The 20,438-nt window shown below is 41.4% G+C and overlaps 1 protein-coding gene across 2 annotated transcripts in view; it reads left to right on the top strand.

The window, feature by feature from the left end:
• ABAT (4-aminobutyrate aminotransferase) overlaps window positions 1-20,438 on the top strand; it is a 57,153-nt gene that overhangs the window by 17,169 nt on the left and 19,546 nt on the right. For both annotated transcript variants that reach the window (XM_039349777.1, XM_039349778.1), the window contains 5 exons: window positions 6,146-6,279; window positions 13,179-13,276; window positions 14,498-14,527; window positions 15,341-15,458; window positions 19,381-19,430. In XM_039349777.1, coding sequence (XP_039205711.1) covers window positions 6,210-6,279; window positions 13,179-13,276; window positions 14,498-14,527; window positions 15,341-15,458; window positions 19,381-19,430 — 366 coding nt within the window. In that variant the 5' untranslated portion in view covers window positions 6,146-6,209. The remainder of the gene's footprint in view (window positions 1-6,145; window positions 6,280-13,178; window positions 13,277-14,497; window positions 14,528-15,340; window positions 15,459-19,380; window positions 19,431-20,438) is intronic.

Raw genomic sequence — 20,438 nt, 5'->3', positions numbered from 1 at the left:
AACATTGTTTCTATATTTCTTTTCCTGAGCTTTATTTTTATGATTGGGGAGGGGCATAGTAAAAAGGATTGGGGTGGGATGTTCTTAACTCAAGCACCTCCAGGATGTCTCCTCTGCTCAGAAATGGGGCAATGCTTCATTATTTTATCTCCCGCTGAATTTCACCCAACCAGTTCTCATGTTATTCGGTGGAATTTTTTCAAAGGGTTGTATCCATTCAGTCTGGAAAATATTTCCTGTGTTTGCCAAAATGTAGCATACAATGACCAATTCACTGATAATAGAATAGAATAGAATATAGAATATAGAATATAGATTAGAATAGAAAATAGAATATAGAATAGAATATAGAATAGAATAGAATAGAATAGAATAGAATAGAATAGAATAGAATAGAATAGAATAGAATAGAATATAGAATGGAATAGAATATAGAATGGAATGGAATAGAAATATGGAATAGAATAGAATAGAATAGAATAGAATAGAATAGAATAGAATAGAATAGAATAGAATAGAATAGAATAGAATAGAATGGTTGTGACACAAATGAAGGGCGAACTCTTGAGAAGCCAGCTTCATCTCAGAATACCTGAGATTTGGGGTTAAATCAGGATTCATCTGTGTGCAAACCCAGGTTTTGCAAGGATTCAAACCAGATGTGACAGGACATGCATGGCTTGACCTCTTTCCTGTCAGTTCCTTTTGAAATTTAAAAGACAAGCCTCGGAAGGAGACCAGAGAAAGGGTGGGTAAGAGAAGGACTAGACTCTGCCTCTCTCTGCCTTGCTGTTTTCAGGATCGACGTTGGTGCCAAGTGGGAAAATCCCCTTCCATTTTTTCCCCTGCAAGATCTGCTTTCCTTTGGTGGAAAAAAAAAAAAAAGACAATCCTTTTGCAATTTCTCCCAAAAAAAGAACAGGTGTGCTGAGAAATTCTCCTGGATGGGATGCTCGGTTCTTGCACTAAGCCTGTGGGAATGTTCCTTTTCTTACTGCAAATGTGGGCCTTTGGGGTCTGCAGCCTCTTTGGCTTCTCCGATTTCCCAACACACCTTCCTCTCCCTATTTCCCCCACAACAATAAGCCAAAGGACCTTTTAATCCCTGGGGATACCTTCTCAAGCAGCAGCTGTGAATCCGGGAGGACCCTGAAGTTATGAACTATTTCAGTGATGGCGAACCTTTGAGAGACCGAGTGCCCAAACTGCAACCCAACACCCACTTATTTATCGCTGGGTGCCAGTTGGGCATGGCCCACTGGGTGGGCGTGGCCCACTGGGTGGGTGTGGCCCATGGGTGGGCGTGGCTATGGTGGTCATGGCAGATTGGGTGGGTATGGCCAAGGTGGGCGTGGTCACCTCAATGTTGCTTGTGCGGAGGGACATCTGGGGGGGGCCGGGCAGGGTTGGGGGAGATCCAGGGGGTCTCTGGCAGGTGGGGTGGTGGGCAAGAGGCTCGTCCTGCGGGGTGAGGAGAGGCAAGGCGAGGCAGGGCGGAGGTGCCATTGTCACAGGGCAAGGTGAGGCAGGGGCCGGGGTGGCTGCTGCCTGACACCATCGGCCCCTGCACACAGAGGCCAGCGAGCGCATGGGTGCTGGGATGCATCCAGCCATGTGGGACCTCGACGAGTTAGCGGGCGGCTGGTTGAAGAGGGACGGTTGCCATCTCTGGGGCATAGCATGGTTCTGACTTTCTGAGCTGAGAAATTGGAAATTTGGAGTATCTCATTGAGGGGTCCCCAACCTGTGGGCCACGACCCACTACCGGTCCATGGCCTATTCGCAACTGGGCCGCGTGAGTGGCTGGCTGGTGTGCGTGTGTGTGCACGTGTGCACCGCTCCATTCATGTGAGCATTGCAAGCACCCGGAGCCCCACTCACGGGAGCGTTGTGGGCAGTGGTGCAATTCAAACACCCGAATAACCAGTTCTCTTATTCGATGCAGGCCTGGGGCTCCGAGGCCTAGAACGGATTTCCGGAAGTGGCATCCACACACTTCCGGTGGGCCATTCTAGGCCTGGGAGTCCTCTGACTTCTGGAAGCCAGCTGGTTCTCCGAATGCAGTGAAATTTGGCTACCGGTTCTCCCAAACCGGTGCAAACCGGCTGAATCCCACCACTGGTCGCGGGTGTTGTTGGCCTCAATCGTCCGAGCAACAGGTGCTCATGCGCATGCCATCCCCTCTTTTCCCTTCCCCCCCCCCCAGGCCACCAACCCAGAAACCTAACGGAACCGTTCAGAGTTACAATGGCACTGAAAAAAAATGGCTTATGACCATTTTTCACACTTAACAATCATTTCAGCATTCCCATGGTCACGTGATCAAAGTTCAGATGCTTGGCCACTGGTTCATATTTATGAGGGTTGCAGTTTCCTGGAGTCAGCTTTTGTGACTTTCTGTCAAGCAAAGTCAATGAGTCCAGATTGATTTAACAACCATGTTGTTAACTTAAGAAATGCAGTGATTCAATTAGCTGCGGCAAGGAAAGTCATAAAATGGGGCAAAATTCACTTAAATGTTTCTCTTAACAACATAAATGATGGGCTCCATTATGGTCATAACTTGAGGACTACCTGTATTGGGTCACCCTGCTGGAATTAACCCTGAGGAAGAATCCTAATGATGTAGCATCAGCCAGTTGAGTCTGTGAGTCAGCATATGTGAAAATCTGATTTCCAGCAGTTGACCTGCCTCTGACTCACACCAAGATTTAGTTAGGCAAGAAAAGGGATATGGTAAAAATAAATGCATGCTGCTTGCAAACTGGAGAGACTCTGGTTTTTCAAGATTTGTTAGAGGAATGTCTTCAGCACAGAACTGTGGTTTATGATGCTGTTGCAGTTCTTCAACCAGAAAATGTGCTTTGAAAGTATTGCGTTTCCAATATAGCTGTAACAGTTTGAAGGAAGCTACATTTTCGTAGGAGATAAAAAGCAAAGAAACAACCAAAACTAGCATTTAAATTTGTGTGCTTGTTTGTAAAATTAACCTGACCAGCTGCAACCCCCCCCCCCAAAAAAAAACCCACTAGTTTTTATTTAAAGAAGATGTTTTGAACTTGCTATCTGTCAAGAGAGTCCATGGGAAGGATTTGAATCTGGATCTGGACTTGTTGACTAAATTTTGCCTGTGGTTGCTTTTTAAAAAAGGAAACAGGCAGAGAGAAACACCAGGGGATGTTTCTAGCATTTTAATTAAGGGTTTTATATTCACTGCTTTGTATTGATGTTCATCCAAGCCTAAGTGGTTTTAAACAGCAGCAGCCAAAGGATTTACAAATGATGAAAATTGCCTGTATCTGAGCAACGGATTTAAATTCAGGGATTTTGAGAACATGAGGTAATGTTGCAGCCGGAAGTTAGAATTGCCTAACCATCTAAACTCTGGATAAAGACTCTAGCAAAGTAGAATCATAAAAACAACATTAAAAGCACCAGAAGCTCCCTACTGGAAAGCTAGATTTGAAATCCTTTTGCATTGTCTCATCCTGGAGATTCTTGGCCAACCAATTCAGGATCTCCGTTTGCTTATTTGTGCTGTGTATTTATTTTGGTTGCCTTTTTTTCCAAGAATCCCCGGGACAGTTGTTTGAATACCGAACATAGAATCATAGGGATAGAAGGAACTTCAGAGGTCTTCTAGACCAGCCACCTGCTCAAGGCTGGAGACCTTATACCATCCCAGTCAAATGGTGGTCCAGCCTGTTCTTGAAAACCTCCAGTGATGGAGCACCCACAACTCCAGGAGTCAAGCTGTCCCATTGATTGATTGTTCTCCCAGTCAGAAACTTTTTTCTTTAGTTCTTGGTTGGACAGAATAGAACAGAACAGCAGAGTTGAAAAGGACCTTGGAGGTCTTCTAGTCCAACCCCCTGCTCAAGCAGAAATGGTTGTCCAACCTCTTCTTAAAAACTTTCAGTGTTGGAACATTCACAACTTCTGGAGGCAAGTTGTTCCATTGATTAATTATTCTAACTGTCAGGAAATTCTTTCTTTCTTTCTTTCTTTCTTTCTTTCTTTCTTTCTTTCTTTCTTTCTTTCTTTCTTTCTTTCTTTCTCTATTATCTTCCACCCAATGCTTCTTGTCTTGCCCTTTGCACTTTGGAGAATAAGTCAGAAGGAGATAAATGGTCCTGCTGTGCTGAATATTTTCCATTGCTTCTGTTCATTCTCATTCAGCCGGATGAGTTAGTTTTGGAAATATATTCGCAATGAGAAAAGGATTTTGGGAAGTTCAATTTAGGGTCATGTGGCATTTCCGCCCTTGGGGGTCAAGAAGCTTTTGAGGCAGGGTCTTCTCTGCAACCATCTTAGACTCCTGGCTTTCCATCTTCCATTCAATCCCAGGGGAAGACTTCAGCCAGGAACTTTTTGAGGAATTTTTTTTAAAATTTGGAGAGCGGGAGAGACTTCAGAAGACAGTAACAGAAAGCTTATCACACAAATCAGCCATGTGTCACTTTCAGCACATTGGAAAGTCAGCCTCAAAAAGGCCTCCAAGAGAAAAAAAAATCAAAATATTTTTTTTTCAAGCAACCAAAAACATGGGGCTAAACCGGGAGAGTGGGGAGGGGTTGGGGGGGAGGAAAGATATATTTCTTTTTTATTTGTTTTTGCAAAGGAAGAATGGAGGACTGGTATAATCTTCAACCAGATAGCATGATAGGCATTGGAAGAGAAAAACTGAATTAGTCTCTGGTAGCCAAAACTTAGAGAGCGCCTGATAGCACCTTTTCTGACTCAAAATTGTATTGAAAGGTGTACATTTGCCTCAATGTCAGCCCTACCAGGGAGACCAGATCAAAAAAATCAATCTGACTGGAAAACAAGACACAGTGGGTGGAACATAACAGAATAAATCTTTTGGTTAGACCAGTGGTTCTCAACCTGTGGGTTGGGACCCCATTTGGGGTCGAACAACCATTTCACGGGAGTCACCAAACAACGCAGTTTGCCATTTTTTCCCCCCTTTTCCTTAGCTGTGCTACTCCCTTTTATTCTATTGGCTTTTGAAAGCCAATAGAGTAGACTCTCTTGAATAGAGTCTAATTCTATTGGCTTTCAAAAGCCAATAGGAATTGTCCAGGCTGTCTCTGCCCTGCTGAGCCCACCAAAAGTCCCATTCTGCAAACGGTGCTGCACCAGTTGAGTAGTCCTCGACTTACGACCGGTTGGGGGTCGCGGCATTAAAAAGGTTGAGAACCACTGGGTTAGACCTACATTTTGTCCCAGTTTAATGCCTGGTGATCATTATGGCCAACAGTCTCTATATCTGAGTCACAGGTTTCCTAATGCAGTGGTTTAATGTTTTGAACAAATACAGGTGATCCTCAATTAATGACCTCCCCCCAAAAGGTACTTACAACCTGATTTCAAAGTTCTGATGTTGCCCCCCCCCACAGTCACATGATCACATTTTGGTCGCTTGGCAACCGAGTCACTTTTAAACCATTTGCAGAATCTCACAGTCACGTGACCACGATTTTCGATATTTTCTTGACAATTTCCAGTGTTTACTTCCAGTTTCCAACAAAAAAATAATAATAACGCCGATTGGATAAAATGGATTCGTTTAACAACTGCGGTGTTCTTTTTAACGATTGCTGAAAAAATTGTAAAATCAGGGTCCCATGGCGACCCAATTAACCGCCACAATGATTTATGACTGTAATTCTAGGCTCAATATGTCATAAGTCAAGGACTACCTGTAAATCACAACCCACAGAGCAAAAATTTAAAAAAAAAAATCATGGTTTACAAACATTAGTGATTGAGGTTACTCAAATGTTGAGTGAAAGCCAAGTAAAGTATCTTGTTCACACGACAAAACAGGCTAAGCTCAGGATCAGTTTTGGGGTAGGTTTTATGTGGTTTACTGTGATACATTAACCTTCTGGGTGGATTAATTTGTAGTTCAAGATAATGGCCAAACCCAGAAACATTTCAATTACCAGCTGAAGCTTAGGAATCCAACTTGAGAGGAATCCAACTTTGCTTGTTTGTGGGTTTTGCAAACCAGACTCTTAAGATCTAGATAGAAGTTTCCTGATTTTTTTTTTAAGAGAAGACTCCTGTTTTGCTGATCTTCCATGGTAAAATTATTGGGGAGGTTTCCAGTGGTAATTTTGCCTACTTCTCTTTACAGCTAATTAGCAGGAAGCGAGAAGAGAAATTCATTTTGCGGCTGAAGAAAAATCCCATTGAATAAAATGGGCCTGATGCTGCTCAATCGGCACGTAACATGGTCACTGCAACAGAGTTCCAGGATATTGGCAGTAGGTAAGTGGGATAGAAAAAAAGTTTGTTGTTAGTTGCGAAGTCGTATCCAATCCATCGTGACCCCATGGACAACGTTCCTCCAGGCCTTCCTGTCCTCTACCATCTTCTGGAGTCCATTTAAGCTCACGTCTACTGCTTCAGTGACTCCATCCAGCCACCTCATTCTCTTTTGCCCTCCATCTTTCCCAACATTAGGCCCTTCTCCAGTGAGTCCTTCCTTCTCATTAGGTGGCCAAAGTACTTGAATTTCAACTTCAGGATCTGGCCTTCTAAAGAGCAGTCAGGGTTGATCTCCTCTAGGACTGACCAGTTTGATTGCTTTGCAGTCCAGGGGACTCGCAGGAGTCTTCTCCAGCCCCAGAGTTCAAAGGCCTCAATTTTTTGGCGCTTAGCCTTTCTCATGGTCCAACTTTCACAGCCATACATTGCAACTGGGAAAACCATGGCCTGGACTATACACACTTTTGTTCGCAGGATGATGTCTCTGCTTTTTAGTATGCTGTCTAGATTTGCCATAGCTTTCCTCCTCAGGAGCAAACAAAGTTTATATACCTATATATCAATACAGATAGTCTTCAACTTACAGGTCCAAAATTTCTGTTGTTAAGTGAGACAGTTATTAAGTGAGTTTTGCCCCATTTTATGACCTTTCTTGCCACAGTTGTTAAGTGAATCACTGCAGTTGTTAGTAACACGGTTGTTAAGTTAATGTGACTTCCCCATTGACTTTGTTTGTCAGAAGGTCGCAAAAGAGCAGATTAGAATAGAATATTGGCCAACTGTGGTTGGATACACAAGGAATTTGTCTCCGATGCAGAAGCTCTCAGTGTACATACAAGTAATAGTGATAAATCATGATCATAAAGAACATAAAATTACATTCACTATAAATCATAAGATGTAACACTTAGTGATAGTCATAGGATGTTCCTAACCAAACAACATCAGTCATACTAGGGTACTAAATAAAACAATATAAATCGTAAGAGACAAGCAACAAAGTTATAGTCATAAGAAGATAAGGATAGGTAATAGGAAAGATGAGGAGAATAGTAATACAGCTTTACTAAGTAGTTTGACGTTGTTGTTGGAATAAGTTGTTAAGCAGAGTAACGGCGTTGAGGAAAAAACTGTTATTCTGGTGTCCGATGCCCTATGGCGTCGTGTTGATGGAAGAAGTTGAAACAGTTTATGTCCAGGATGTGAGGGGTCTGTAGATAAAGGTGAACACATGATGCCGAGACATGATCATGGGAATGCTGCAATGGTCATAAGTGTGAAAACCAATCATAAGCCACTTTTTCAGTGCCATTGATCAGTCACTAAAGGAACTGTAAGTCGAGAATTATCTGTATATCCATATATATATCCATGTAGCTCTTTGGTTATTCGGGTTTTCTCCCGCGTAAAATTGGAAGTGTCTTGGCGACATTTCGACGGAGTCTCATTCGTCATCTTCAGGCTGGTGTTTTCAGCTTCGTGCTTCTAGGAGCAATGTGCCTAGAAGCACGAAGTGCTCCTAGAAGCACGAAGCCGAAAACACCAGCCTGAAGATGACGAATGAGACTTCGTCGAAACGTCGCCAAGACACTTCCAATTTTACGCGGGAGAAAACCCAAATAACCAAAGACCTACATACAAACACCCGCGAAAACCGCAGAAAACATATATATCCATACACACACACACACACACACACACACATATATACACATATACACATATATATACACACATATACATGTATATATATACACATATATATGTTTTCTGAGGTTTTCGCGGGTGTTTGTATGTAGGTCTTTGGTTGTTCGGGTTTTCTCCCGCGTAAAATTGGAAGTGTCTTGGCGACGTTTCGACGAAGTCCCATTCGTCATCTTCAGGCTGGTGCTTTCAGCTTCGTGCTTCGAGGAGCAATGAGTCAGCTGTGCTGGCTCAGGAATTCTGGGAGTTGAAGTTCACGAGTCATAAAAGAGCCAAGGTTGCCTACCCCTGGACTAGTGTTTCTTAATCTTAGTAACTTGAAAATGTGTGGACTTTAACAAATGCTGGCTAAGGAATTCTAGGAGTTGAAGTCCATATACCTTAAAGTTGCCATAGTTGGGAAAGACTGCCTTAGGCTCTAAATCACGGTGGGACATCTGGACTCTGAATATATGAGTAGCTATATTGGCAGAGTATTTAGGTCAACATGAAATAAAAGCCCTCTGATGTTGCAATTCGTGAGTCATGAAGAGAAATTTTCACATGTGATTCTAAAAAACATATAGCAGCAGCTAGAAATACTGGAGTCCATGGAACACCCACCGTGCCTTCAGATCCCCAGAATGAAATGAAAATAAATCAGATTAATTTATTTTTATACCACTCAAAGAAGCCCTGCACATAATTTTCCATAAGAACCTGACACAATCAGCAATAAAACCATCTGGCATCAAAATGATTCAAATACAGGATTAAAATAAAGTATATGCACAGATAATATTTTGGGAGATTCCAGGTGAGATAGATAAAAGACAGAATAACAGAGCTGGGAGGGACCTTGGAGGTCATCTAGTCCAACCCCCTGCTCAAACAGGAGACCCTATACAATTCCACACAAATGATTGTTCAATCTCTTCTTAAAAATGTCCAGTGATGGAGCACTCAAAACCTCTGAAGGTAAACTGCTCTGTGTGGTGGATTGTTCCCACTGTCAGGAATTTTCTCCTCAGTTCTAGGTTGCTTCTCTCCTTGGTTAGTTACCATCCATTGCTTCTTGTCCTGCCTTCTGGTGCTTTGGAAAGATTCTCTGTCTGTCTGTCTGTCTGTCTATCTATCTATCTATCTATCTATCTATCTATCTATCTATCTATCTATCACAGTGGTGGCGAACCTATGGCACGAGTGCCAGAGGCGGCACTCAGAGCCCTCTCTGTGGGCATGCGCGCTGTCGCCCCAGTCCTAGGCCGTCAGCTGGGTATTATAAAACCTTTTCGCTTTAGGCCTCTGCCACCGTGTGCAAAAAAAAAGGTTCAATCAATCAGTCAATTTCAACTTCTTGCGGGAAAAAAAAAGATCTTGCAAAGTTGGAATTGATTGATTGAACTTTTTAGTCCCACCCAGTCTGCCGTTACCACCATAGCCATGCCCACCCAATGGGCCACATCCACCCAATTGGCCACACCCACCCGGCACCCAACGATGCATAAGTGGGTTTTGGATTGCAGTTTGGGCACTCAGTCTCTAAATGGTTCGCCATCACTGATCTATCATCTCTCTATCCATCATCTATCATCTATGTATCTGTCTGTCTATCTATCTAACTAACTATCTAACTATCTAATCTATCTATCATCTATCATCTCTCTATCTATCATCTATCTATCTATCTGTCATTTATCTATCTATCTATCTTGTCTGGGCTGCTTAACAATTCAAAAATTGTAGATTATGAAATACGGTTTCTGTACATCCATTGTCTGCCTACTTTAGGGGCCTTCAGACAAGGTTTTTGAGCCCAGTTCTGATCTTTCTAACAGAAACTGCAGAAGATATAACAATAATTATGTTATTTCTTTTAGGTGACCCCCCCCCAAACATGCCTTGCTTGCCCCAGATCCTTTGCATTTGAAAATCCTTCAAGGAGACCCAACCCCAGTTTACTCTTCCCCTTGGCAGCCAGCCAGCCAGCTAGCCTTCTCTGCACCTCTGAATCATTTGGTAGCTTCTCTCTGTGGTGCAGGATCTTCGTTCAGCTTCTGTAGCTTTTCCGCCTTGCGCCCAAGGAATGTGTGCAGCACTGTGTAAGCAGCCTTGGTTCGGTTCCCATGGGAAGATTATGGTTGGCTGCACAGCTTAGATAATTATTATTATTTTGGTATTAGTATCCCCATGCTAGGGAAAGCATAACTCTGAGTGGGCACAAACTCCAGCGCCCAGTTTGTCCTCAGTCACATCTGAAGTTATCCTGGAAGCATTTTATAAATAAAGCCCACGCTCCCAGGCCGCGTGTTAAGAGCTGTTTACTTGCTGAGAGGCTCCTGACCGTTGGTTGCTCTTTTAGCTGTTCAAATGACACAACTAGCCAAGCATTTTTGGCTGAGGATTGTGATTTCCTGGAAAAGTCCACAACTTTTCTCCCCTTCTCTATTTTCCTGTGGGGGAAGGGCACATTTCGCCTTCTTTTATTTGAAGGGTATTCCGTTTGATATCCATAAAATGTACACAAAAGAATTGTGTATGTAATATTTTTAAAAAAACCTTATCTACAGGCAGTCCTTGACTCATGACCACAATCAGCCCAAAATGTCTGTTGCTCAGTGAAACATTTGTTGAGTTTTGCCCCATTTTATAACCTTTTGTGACCTTTGCTACAGTTAAGTGAATCACACTACAGTTGTTAAGTTAATAACATGGTTGTTAAGTGAATCTGGCTTCCCCCATTGATTCTGCTTGTGGGAGGGTTGCAAAAGGGGATCACGTGACCCTGGGCCACAGCAACCGTCATAAATACAAATCCGTTGCCAAGCGTCCAAATTTTGACCACGTGTCCATGAAAATGCTGCAATGGTCATAAGTATGAAAAAGGGTCATAAATCACTTTTTCCAGTGCTGTTGTAGCTTTGAATGGTCGTTAAATGAACTGTTGTAACTCGAGGACTATCTATACATTACAATACATTATTGTATATAATTGCATGTTACTAGACATAATTAAATTATAGCATCCTTTGTTCAAGAACTTTGTGTGGCATCATAGAATGTCTTCTTTGATCTCACTATAAGGCTAGGCTGAGAGACATATCTGATTCAAAAAACCCCAGTGCTCTTCATTGATACCACATACAAATATTCAGAATATTCCTTGGAGGCAAATGACCTCACTTTTTATTTTTTTTGGGGGGGGGGCAGGTGGTTATAAGTTGAGTTGCGATCACTCCCTGTTCCGCCAATAACTGCAATGTTTGCAAACATTCCGTGCCAATTTACTGGGTTCGTTGCTGGCAGAGTCACAAGTTGGTGCTTAAAGGCTTTAATCCGAGATGAATTAATTAAAATGTCATCGATCGATCGAAGGGGAAAACTGGTTGGAGTGCCACGCTCGTTAAGCACCGTTTTGCTTTGGGAACAAAATGGATTTAGGGCCTTCCTAGGAGCACCACTGGCCAGCAGGACGCTGTTTGCCGGAAATATAGTAATTGGATGCGGGATCTGGAGAGATGATTGAGATTGTCCTTGTGATTCTGGACAGCTGCTCCTCAAGAGTAGACCACAGAAACCATCATTTTGCAGTCAGCTTAGGGATGGAATGGCTGGGAATTGGTAATTTCATCAAGTCTCCACTCACAAAGCAGACTTTTATGGGCATTAAGCTCAGCTTGTTTCTTGATCTGTCTTTTGGATTATTATTATTTGCATTTTGAAATGATTAAAACTCTTTTGATTAGCAAGAATCTTATTATATTAACCATGTGAGTCTTCTGCTAATAGAGGATGATGGTATAAATTTGATCTTAAAAGTATTGAAAATATCTGTCTATGGAGATTCTCAGTTATCCAAGTCATAGTTGTCCAGTTGCCTCGTGAAAAAAGCATCTTTGGGACATTGAAAATACATTATTTCTTTGGACTGTGCAGCCAAATCGTGCTGAGTATATATCGACTTTGGAAAATTAACAGATTAAGGCAGGGGTCTTCAAACCTGGCCCTTTTATGACTTGTGGACTTCTACTTCCAGAATTCGTGCCTGGATTCTGGAAGTAGTCATAAAAGGACCACTTTTGAAGACCTCTGGATTAAGGGACCAGCAGGATTTAGAATTTACAGCTTTGACTTAATTACAAGAAATCTTCTCATGGGAAAGTGAATTGTTTTGGTACTTTTGTGACAAGGAGATTTTGGATGAAGAAGAACAAGCTAGATAATAAAGTAAGCAGAGCAGAAATCTATAATACCATTTTTTCCAATTTTTTTAAACTAAGCTTCTTTTTAGGATGGGTAAACTTCCTGACTTCCTACACAGCATGTTGCAACAAAGTTAAAAAAAAAAAAAAAGAACAAGTTGCAACGGATGTTTATGAAATAACTCTGAAATGTAACACAAATGGAACTGGTGGCTGACTTAACCAAGAAACTGATTGGTTTATTATTATTATTATTTTACTGAATATACAAAAGAGCTTTGTTAAGGTTTTGAAGGACTTCATTAGAAGTCACAAGCCAAAGGATAAACTTACTGGATTTGCAAAATAACTCTGTTAAAGCGTTGAAAGATTTTTTACCTTGAAAGAGATGAACAGAAAATTTGGTCTGGGACCCTTTTTTTGAGAGGATTAAAGAATATTTGTAAAAATTCAGGAAAGGAATACAAGGTTGGCTTATTCGATCGGGGCTAAACAAAGAAAATAGTTATATCTGGTTGCCTTCACTAGACTTTTGCTAACAAAAATGATTGATAAAGCATTTGGACAGTTTTTTAGACAAGAGATGAGTTTTGGAGAGAAGAGAGACTATGTTATATTTAGAAATCATGATATTAAAATACTAAAATAGTTTATACTTCCTGGGATTAATGGAAAAATTGCTTCTTTTTTATTTTTTCTCTTTTCTTTTTCTTTGTTTTTTTTTGTATTTTTCTTATTTTTGTAGTCTGTATTAGCCTTTATTTTCATGTATAATTCTTCATAAAATTATTTGGAAAAAAAGGGAACAAATGGGGCTTCAAATTGTAGTCATGTCTTAAATATCAGAAGCAACTAGTTTGAGGGGATGTGTTAATATCTGAAGTTATATTTGTATACTATTCATCAAATATATACCTTCCAATGCTGTACTCTCCATATATATATGGATGTCCCTTCTTAAATATACTTCCTAGAGTCCCTTCTTTAATTCGTTTTTGTTTTTGTTTTTTGTAGGATTCCGAGGAATCAGCCAAGTGGCAGCTAAAATTGACATGGAATTTGGCTACGATGGGCCACTGATGAAGACCGAAGTCCCTGGGCCAAGATCCAGGGTAAGTCAAGATGGGGACGATCAAAAAAGTCAAGATGGATACAAGCAAAAAGGCCAACGCAGTGCTAGGCTGCATTAACAGAGGGAGAGAATCAAGATCACGTGAAGTGTTAATACCACTTTACAATGCCGTGGTAAGGCCACTCTTAGAATCCTGCATTCAGTTTTGATCACCAGGATGGGAGTTGAAGTCCACATGTCTTAAAGTTCCAAGGTTGAGGACCCTTGCTCTATAATATACGCTGTGCTGGCTGGGGAATTCTGGGTGTTGAAGTCCAGACATCTTAAAGTGGTCAAGGTTGAGAAACACTTAACTAAGCTGTATTGGGCCTTTGGATTAATGGGACACACAGCCTCAGCTATTACAGAAGAGCATTATGTGTGTCACACAAGCAGGACTTATTTTTAAAATGCTAACGTAATATCATCAATTTTAGATTTCAGAGATGCCAGTAAGCCTAAGCACAACTTCAGACAAAACTTGAGAATAAAGCCCAAATGTCATAATATTTCAGCTATATCAGTTGGTTGATGTTCTTGCTTTGACAGAATGAATGAATCATTTATACAAAGGGGTTTTGGTGTACCTTGATGACATCCTGATATACAGCACGAATATGGCTGACCAAGTAAAACTAGTGAGAGAAGTGCTAAAGAAACTGTTGAACGCCAAACTTTATGTTAAGCTATCAAAGTGTGAGTTTCACCAGATCCGACTAGATTATCTTGGCTGCAGAATTTCCAGCAAGGGCATTGAAATGGACCCGACCAAAGTGAAAGCCGTAACTGAATGGCAGCCCCCAAAGACTCGCAAACAGCTCCAAATCACTAGATTTCACCCAGGTGGCCTCAAACAACGAACCCGGGTTCAAATAGGGAAATAGGTTGGACTTTTGCAACTGGGGGGTCTAAGAAAATTAGGATCTTGGGTTTCCTTTGGAGCTGCCACTTCTCCGTTTCATTTGAAAGAACAAAGCTGCCCATGCAGACACCATCATGATCCCTTCTCTGTTTGGTGCAATGCACACCTGGGGCCTGAAGGCTTGTCCAGAAATTCAGTGTCTGCACTCTTTTGGCAGCTCTGCCAAGTTTCACGGGCATCTTTCTTAACCCAGGCTGGAGATGAATCTTCTGTCTTTAGCGCAGGAACGTTAACATCTCCTGAGTTTTTGTTTGCTCAATCTGTATCATATCCTTTCTTTTTTTCTTCTTCTTCTTTTAGGAACTAATGAAACAGTTGAACGGAATTCAGGTAATTTCTCAAAATTCCACTTGAAAACGATCCCAGGTCTTCTACCCTTCAAATATCGGCCGCCGAGTCGCAAAAGTGCATGAATGGCAGACTGCCTATCGACTTACGTACATGCCTGTTTTGTGACAGCAAGGCCACTCTCCTGAAACTGAACAGAACAAAAACGGGGTGGTCTAATTGCACACTCAATTGTGTGACCACAAAGTTCTTCTGGGACTCCTTTCCAATTGCTTTGTTCTAACAGAGCCTTTTTTTTCTGTAAACTGGGCTCTTCCCAACACTGTTGGTGAAAAGGCAAAATGTTACTAGGTTTCTAGTAGTGGGTTTTTCTCCCTTCTGCAAAGACTGAAGAAATGGTGGGAGGAACTCAAGAGGACTTCAAAAGTGAAAAGGCTGCTTTGTTCAGACATCTTTAAAAATTCTGCAAATGAGGCTCACATAACAATAAACCTGGAGTCCCCTTACCTTTCCTGTATAATTTTTCATTATAATAAAATATACAAAGCAAACAAAAACCACGATAAAAACTAAGACACAGAAAAACAAGAGAGAACTTGGAAAAAACAGAAAGCAGAGACATTCTTTCTGTTGAGTAGTTGTTATCGTAAAAGTTTTCCCCAGACTGTTTTCCCCTTTTTAATCCCCAAACCATCAGAATTCCCTTACCTTTCCTTGACAAACATGACTATAGAGGTATGAAAAATGGTTTACAGAAATGGGAAACCATCCAGGGGTTCCTATTTTCCTTCGTGTTCAGCCTAAATCGTGGCTCATTTGGTTTGATTCTCAACTGCTTTTGTCTGTTTCTCTCAGAATGCAGAAGCGGTCCACTTTTTCTGCAACTACGAAGAAAGCCGAGGAAATTATCTCGTGGATGTCGATGGGAACCGGATGTTAGATCTCTACTCTCAGATTTCATCCATCCCAATTGGTAAGAATTCTTTTTTTATTATTATTTTTTATTATTATTTTTCACCATACACCATACACCCAAACAAACTTAAAATACATAAACATAAATCTTTTCTTTTAACAGAATAGTACTATACATTTTAAGCATTCTTTACATCTTATTTACATTTTATGTACATCAATAATTATGTCTTTTCCTTTCTCTGTTCTAGCCAATTATAGCATTTATTCCAAATTTCATAAAATTCTGTCGCCTCCTTGTCTTTTAATTCTAATGTAAGTGTATTCATTTCTGCGCATTCCAAGATTTTGTACATAATCATATTGTTTGTGGGAATATTTTCACTCTTCCAACATTGAGCATATGCTATACGAGCTGCAGTCGATATGCGTATAATGATATGTTGGAGTTGTTTTTCCATCTTTAAATTTATTATGCCCAAAAGAAATAATTCTGTTTTAAAATCCATTTGTATCTCCGTTATCTCCTGTATCCAATCTCTTATTCGTTCCCAATAATTTTTTGCTTTGGGGCACAGCCACCACATGTGATAAAATGTTCCTGCTCTGATTTTACATTTCCAACACTTCGGGTCTATGTTTTTATACATTTTAGCCAATCTCGCCGGTGTTAAATGCCATCTGTAAATCATTTTATATTGATTCTCTCTGTATGCAGTTGATAGCGTCAGCCGATTGGTAAGAATTCTTTTTGAGTCTTTGCAAGAGTTCAGATCTCAGCTGGAGCAACCGTGGGCAACCATGAGCTCAAACCTCTCCTTTTCAGCCTCAAGATCCCCCACCAATGATGCGAGTGGCAAGTTGGAAGCGCAGGCAGGAAAAGGGGACAGGTAGTCCTTGACTTTAAAGACATCTGTTTAGCGACCGTTCGAAGTTACGACGGTGCTGAAAAGTCTTAAAGTTGCCAGGTTTGGAGTCCCTGATTCTAAGGGGAAAAGCTGAATCTGAGCTGCTGGGAAAAGGAAGTGATGCAGGGGAAGCTACAGTAAATGGGGTGATTTTGGATCTACCAGATTTTTTACGAGTAAGTTTTCAATTTTAGGCAGCTTTATTTTTTATCTCTTCTAAGAAGAGGATGGTTCTGGAAGGGTGCCAGGTGTCCTTTTCAGCTACCATTGACCTGCCACTCAAGAAAAATATTAGAGCGCATCATACTTCAGTCCTGCTGCAAATTCGACTTTACAGAACCGAAGAGCCCTGGTGGTGCAGTGCTTAGAATGCAGCAGTGCAGGTTGACTCTGCCCACAGCCAGGAGTTCGATCCTGACCGGCTCCAGGTTGACCCAGCCTTTCATCCTTCAGAAGTCAGTAAAATGAGAACCCAAATTGTTGGGGGCCATAGGCTGACTTAGGGCTGTAAACCACTTAGAGAGGACTGTAAAGCACTGTGAAGCTGTAATATAAGTCTTATTGCTATTGCTATTCTATTCTATTCTATTCTATTCTATTCTATTCTATTCTATTCTATTCTACTCTACTCTACTCTATTCTAGTCCATTCCATTCCATTCTACTCTATTCTATTCTATTCTATTCTATTCTATTCTATTCTATTCTATTCTATTCCCTATTGTATTCCCATTCCTATTCCCATTCTCATTCCCATCCCCTATTCTATTCTATTCTTATTCTATTCTATTCCCTCTTCTATTCCCCATTCCTATTCCCATTCCCTATTCTATTCTATTCTATTCTATTCTATTCTATTCTATTCTATTCTATTCTATTCTATTCTATTCTATTCTATTCTAATTCTTATTCTATTTCATTCCATTCCATTCTGTACTATACTATTCTATTCTATTGCCATGATGGGCAGTGGATGGAATGCAGTATTGCAGGCGGAGTCTGCCCACTGCCAGAAAGTTCGATCCTGACTGGCTCAAGGTTCACTCAGCCTTCCATCTTTCCGAGGTCATAAAATGAGGACTCAGATTGTTGGGGGCTCATATGCTGACTCTTTAAACCACTTAGAGAAGGCTATAAAACACTGTGAGGCATTATATAAGTCTAAGTGCTGTTGCTATTGCTATGGTTTTGCCACAGTGCAGTGATCATGTTCAACACATCCAAACATCTCAGAGTAAAAGGACAGTGGATAGAGCAGCAGGACAGAAATCAAATAACTACAGATAGTCCTCAAGTTGTGACCATTTATATGATGGTCATTCAAAGCTACAATGGCACTGAAACTTAACTCATGACTGGTCCTCCCTATTAAGACCATTGCAGTATCTCCACGGACACATGATCAAAATGTGGGTGCTTAGCAACCAGCATATATTTACAGCATCCAGGATCATATGATCGTCCTTTGCAACCTTTCCAGCTGGCTTCTGACTAATAAATTCAACAGGAGAATCCGAATTCACTTAATCATGTGTCACTTAAAAATTGCAGAGCCGCTTAACCAACCATATCCCAAAAGGTCATAAAATAGGGCTCTAGACAAATGGTTGTAAGTCAAGGACCTCCTGTATGGCCTTCTTTCAAGGTGATTGTTGGACTCTTCTTAATCAGAACTGATCTTGCTTAGATAGCCAAGTGGTATGACCTGCTAAAGCTTTTGTTAGGCTATAAAGCCAAATGCATCCTAAGTAGTGAAGATCCTCCTTATTTTGTTTACATTCTTTATTTTTAATTAGCTTTATTCGTTTATATATAAAATGTGAAAATACAAAAGCAAATAATAACAGTAGAAAAAGGGAAAAACAAAAAAAGTGTGAAGAAAGGGAGGGAGAGAAACAAAAGGCATTGACTTCCAACTTTCTCTGTTGCAGTAAAATCAGACATTAAAATCAAATCTCAACTTTTTACATTTCTATAGTCGTATGCACTAGCCCAGGGGTAGGCAACCTTGGCTGTTTTATACTCGTGGACTTCAACTCCCAGAATTCCTGAGCCAGCCATGCTAGCTCAGGAATTCTGGGAGTTGAAGTCCATGAGTTATGAAGGGGCCACAGTTCCCCCGTGCTGGCTCAGGAATTCTGGGAGTTGAAGTCCACGAGTCATAAAAGAGCCAAGGTTGCCTACCCCTGAACTAGCCATTTCTATATTGGCAAATCAGTCAAATCGGTAAAACCCAAAATCATGATATCATTTTTTTTTCCCCACCTCAAGCACAAAGTCCGGAAGTGGTTTCCAAGTAGAAACAAAAGAACTTGTGTTCTTTTCTTTTATCAGCACAGTCAATTTGGCCATCTCTGCTCATTCCATCAGCTTTTGTAACCCTTTGTCCGTGGTGGGAATCGAGGTGTCCTTCCACTTTTGAATCTAGAGCAATCTTGCTGCTGTCACCATATATAAAATCAGAGTTCCAAATATTTTTTTCCACTTCTCTTTCCTTACATTCATAAAACAAAGCAAATTCAGAAGGGGCTGAGTCTGCTTCTTAGCACTGCTTTAAAAAGGTTACCGTATTTAATTTGAAATGTGCATTTGCAAGACAAAGGCCGCTCCTTTGAAGACAGTGGATAGAGAGGATCATTGGTTTGAAAGAGGGATCAAAGAGGCCATCTACATTAAAACTGAACCCCCCCTCTCTCAACAGAGGGGGAGGGAATACGACACCAGCTGTTCCTGTTTACAACACAGCTCTTGCAGTAGTTCCAAGAAAGTTCCACACCCATTTGCACTATTCAGGTGACCCTGAGGGCAGAGACAACTCTAAGTGCCCTCAATGATTCTCAGAAAGAGTACTAATGACCAGATGACTTCAAGGAATATAAATCCTTCCATTCTCCACCATTCAGTTAGAACTGAAGAAGCTTGTTGGATGAGAAGCGAAACGTCTTCAAGGAAAAACAAAATCCAGTTGCCTTTTTTTTTTAAAAAAAAAAAAAGCATCTTTGGGACAATTTAATTTGAAAGCACCTGAAATTTCTTAAAAGCAGATGATAAAGATCCCTGTGTTTCATTCTAGGCTACAGTCACCCATCTCTGATCAAAGTTTTGCAGCAGCCCCAGAATCTGGTAAGTGACTTCTTGCGTAAGGTACCAGATTGCCAAAACGGTGCATAAATTGCCTGTTTGTGAAGCTTCCCTTCTTCTCCTCAAGATGCCACCTGTCCTTTCCCAGAGCTGCTTACCCACTGCTCAGGGTCTCTGAGGCTGGAACCAGGAGCCTCCCCAACTGCTTGGGGGTGAGTCTTCAAAATAAGCCATTTCCAGGGGAATGGCTGAGAATTACAGGAGCTGGCATGGACCATTTGAATTGCCTTGAGCAAAGAGACCCCAAAGGAACTCATTTCCTGATTGGTTCTGGGTTGGTTATCACCTCAGGCAGCTGGAGGGGAGAGAAAGAACAAGTTTGAAGAGGTACCCCAAGATTTGCTGAGGCTGCTAATCTCCATCATCTTTCAAATTCTCTGTGTAATCACAACTCCTCTTCATTGCAAAGCGAATGTGTGTGTAGGGCAGTGTTTCCCAAACTTGACAATTTTAAGGAATGAGGACTTCAACTCCCAGAATTCCACAGCCAGCAACACTGGCTGTGGAATTCTGGGAGTTGAAGTCCACATGCCTTAAAATTGTCAAGTTTGGGAAACACTGGTGTAGGGCAAAGCTTCCCACAAGGCATCAGAAATGGAAGGAGGACGCTCGCAGCATGCTCGATTAGGCTAAAAAGGGGTCGGTAGCTTGTAGTTCAGTGTTTGGGAACCCCAAGTGCTGGTCTGGCATGTAATGTGAACCAAACCACATGCCCTCTGGACATAGAAACTGTATGTTTTTAACCTGAATGGTTTCAGCCTGTTATGTGAACGCCTCATACGTGTATCAAAGAGGGGTTGGATCTCTTATAAGCTTCTCTGGGTGTCCAGAAAGGTGGATCTTTCTCGACCAATGAGGCATGGATGGATCCAAAGGAATAGTTTTGAAGGCCCAGCACAGGGGTAGGCAACCTTGGCTCTTTTATGACTCGTGGACTTCAGGTACCAGAATTCCTGAGCCAGCCATGCTGAGGGGAAAGGGAGAGGTTTC

This window comes from Crotalus tigris, unplaced genomic scaffold, assembly GCF_016545835.1.
Source record: "Crotalus tigris isolate CLP2741 ecotype Arizona unplaced genomic scaffold, ASM1654583v1 scf7180000018301.7375997, whole genome shotgun sequence".
Classification (NCBI taxonomy): domain Eukaryota; kingdom Metazoa; phylum Chordata; class Lepidosauria; order Squamata; family Viperidae; genus Crotalus; species Crotalus tigris.
The sequence above is the reverse complement of the archived record's forward strand: the minus strand, read 5'-3'. Positions and strand labels throughout refer to the sequence as shown.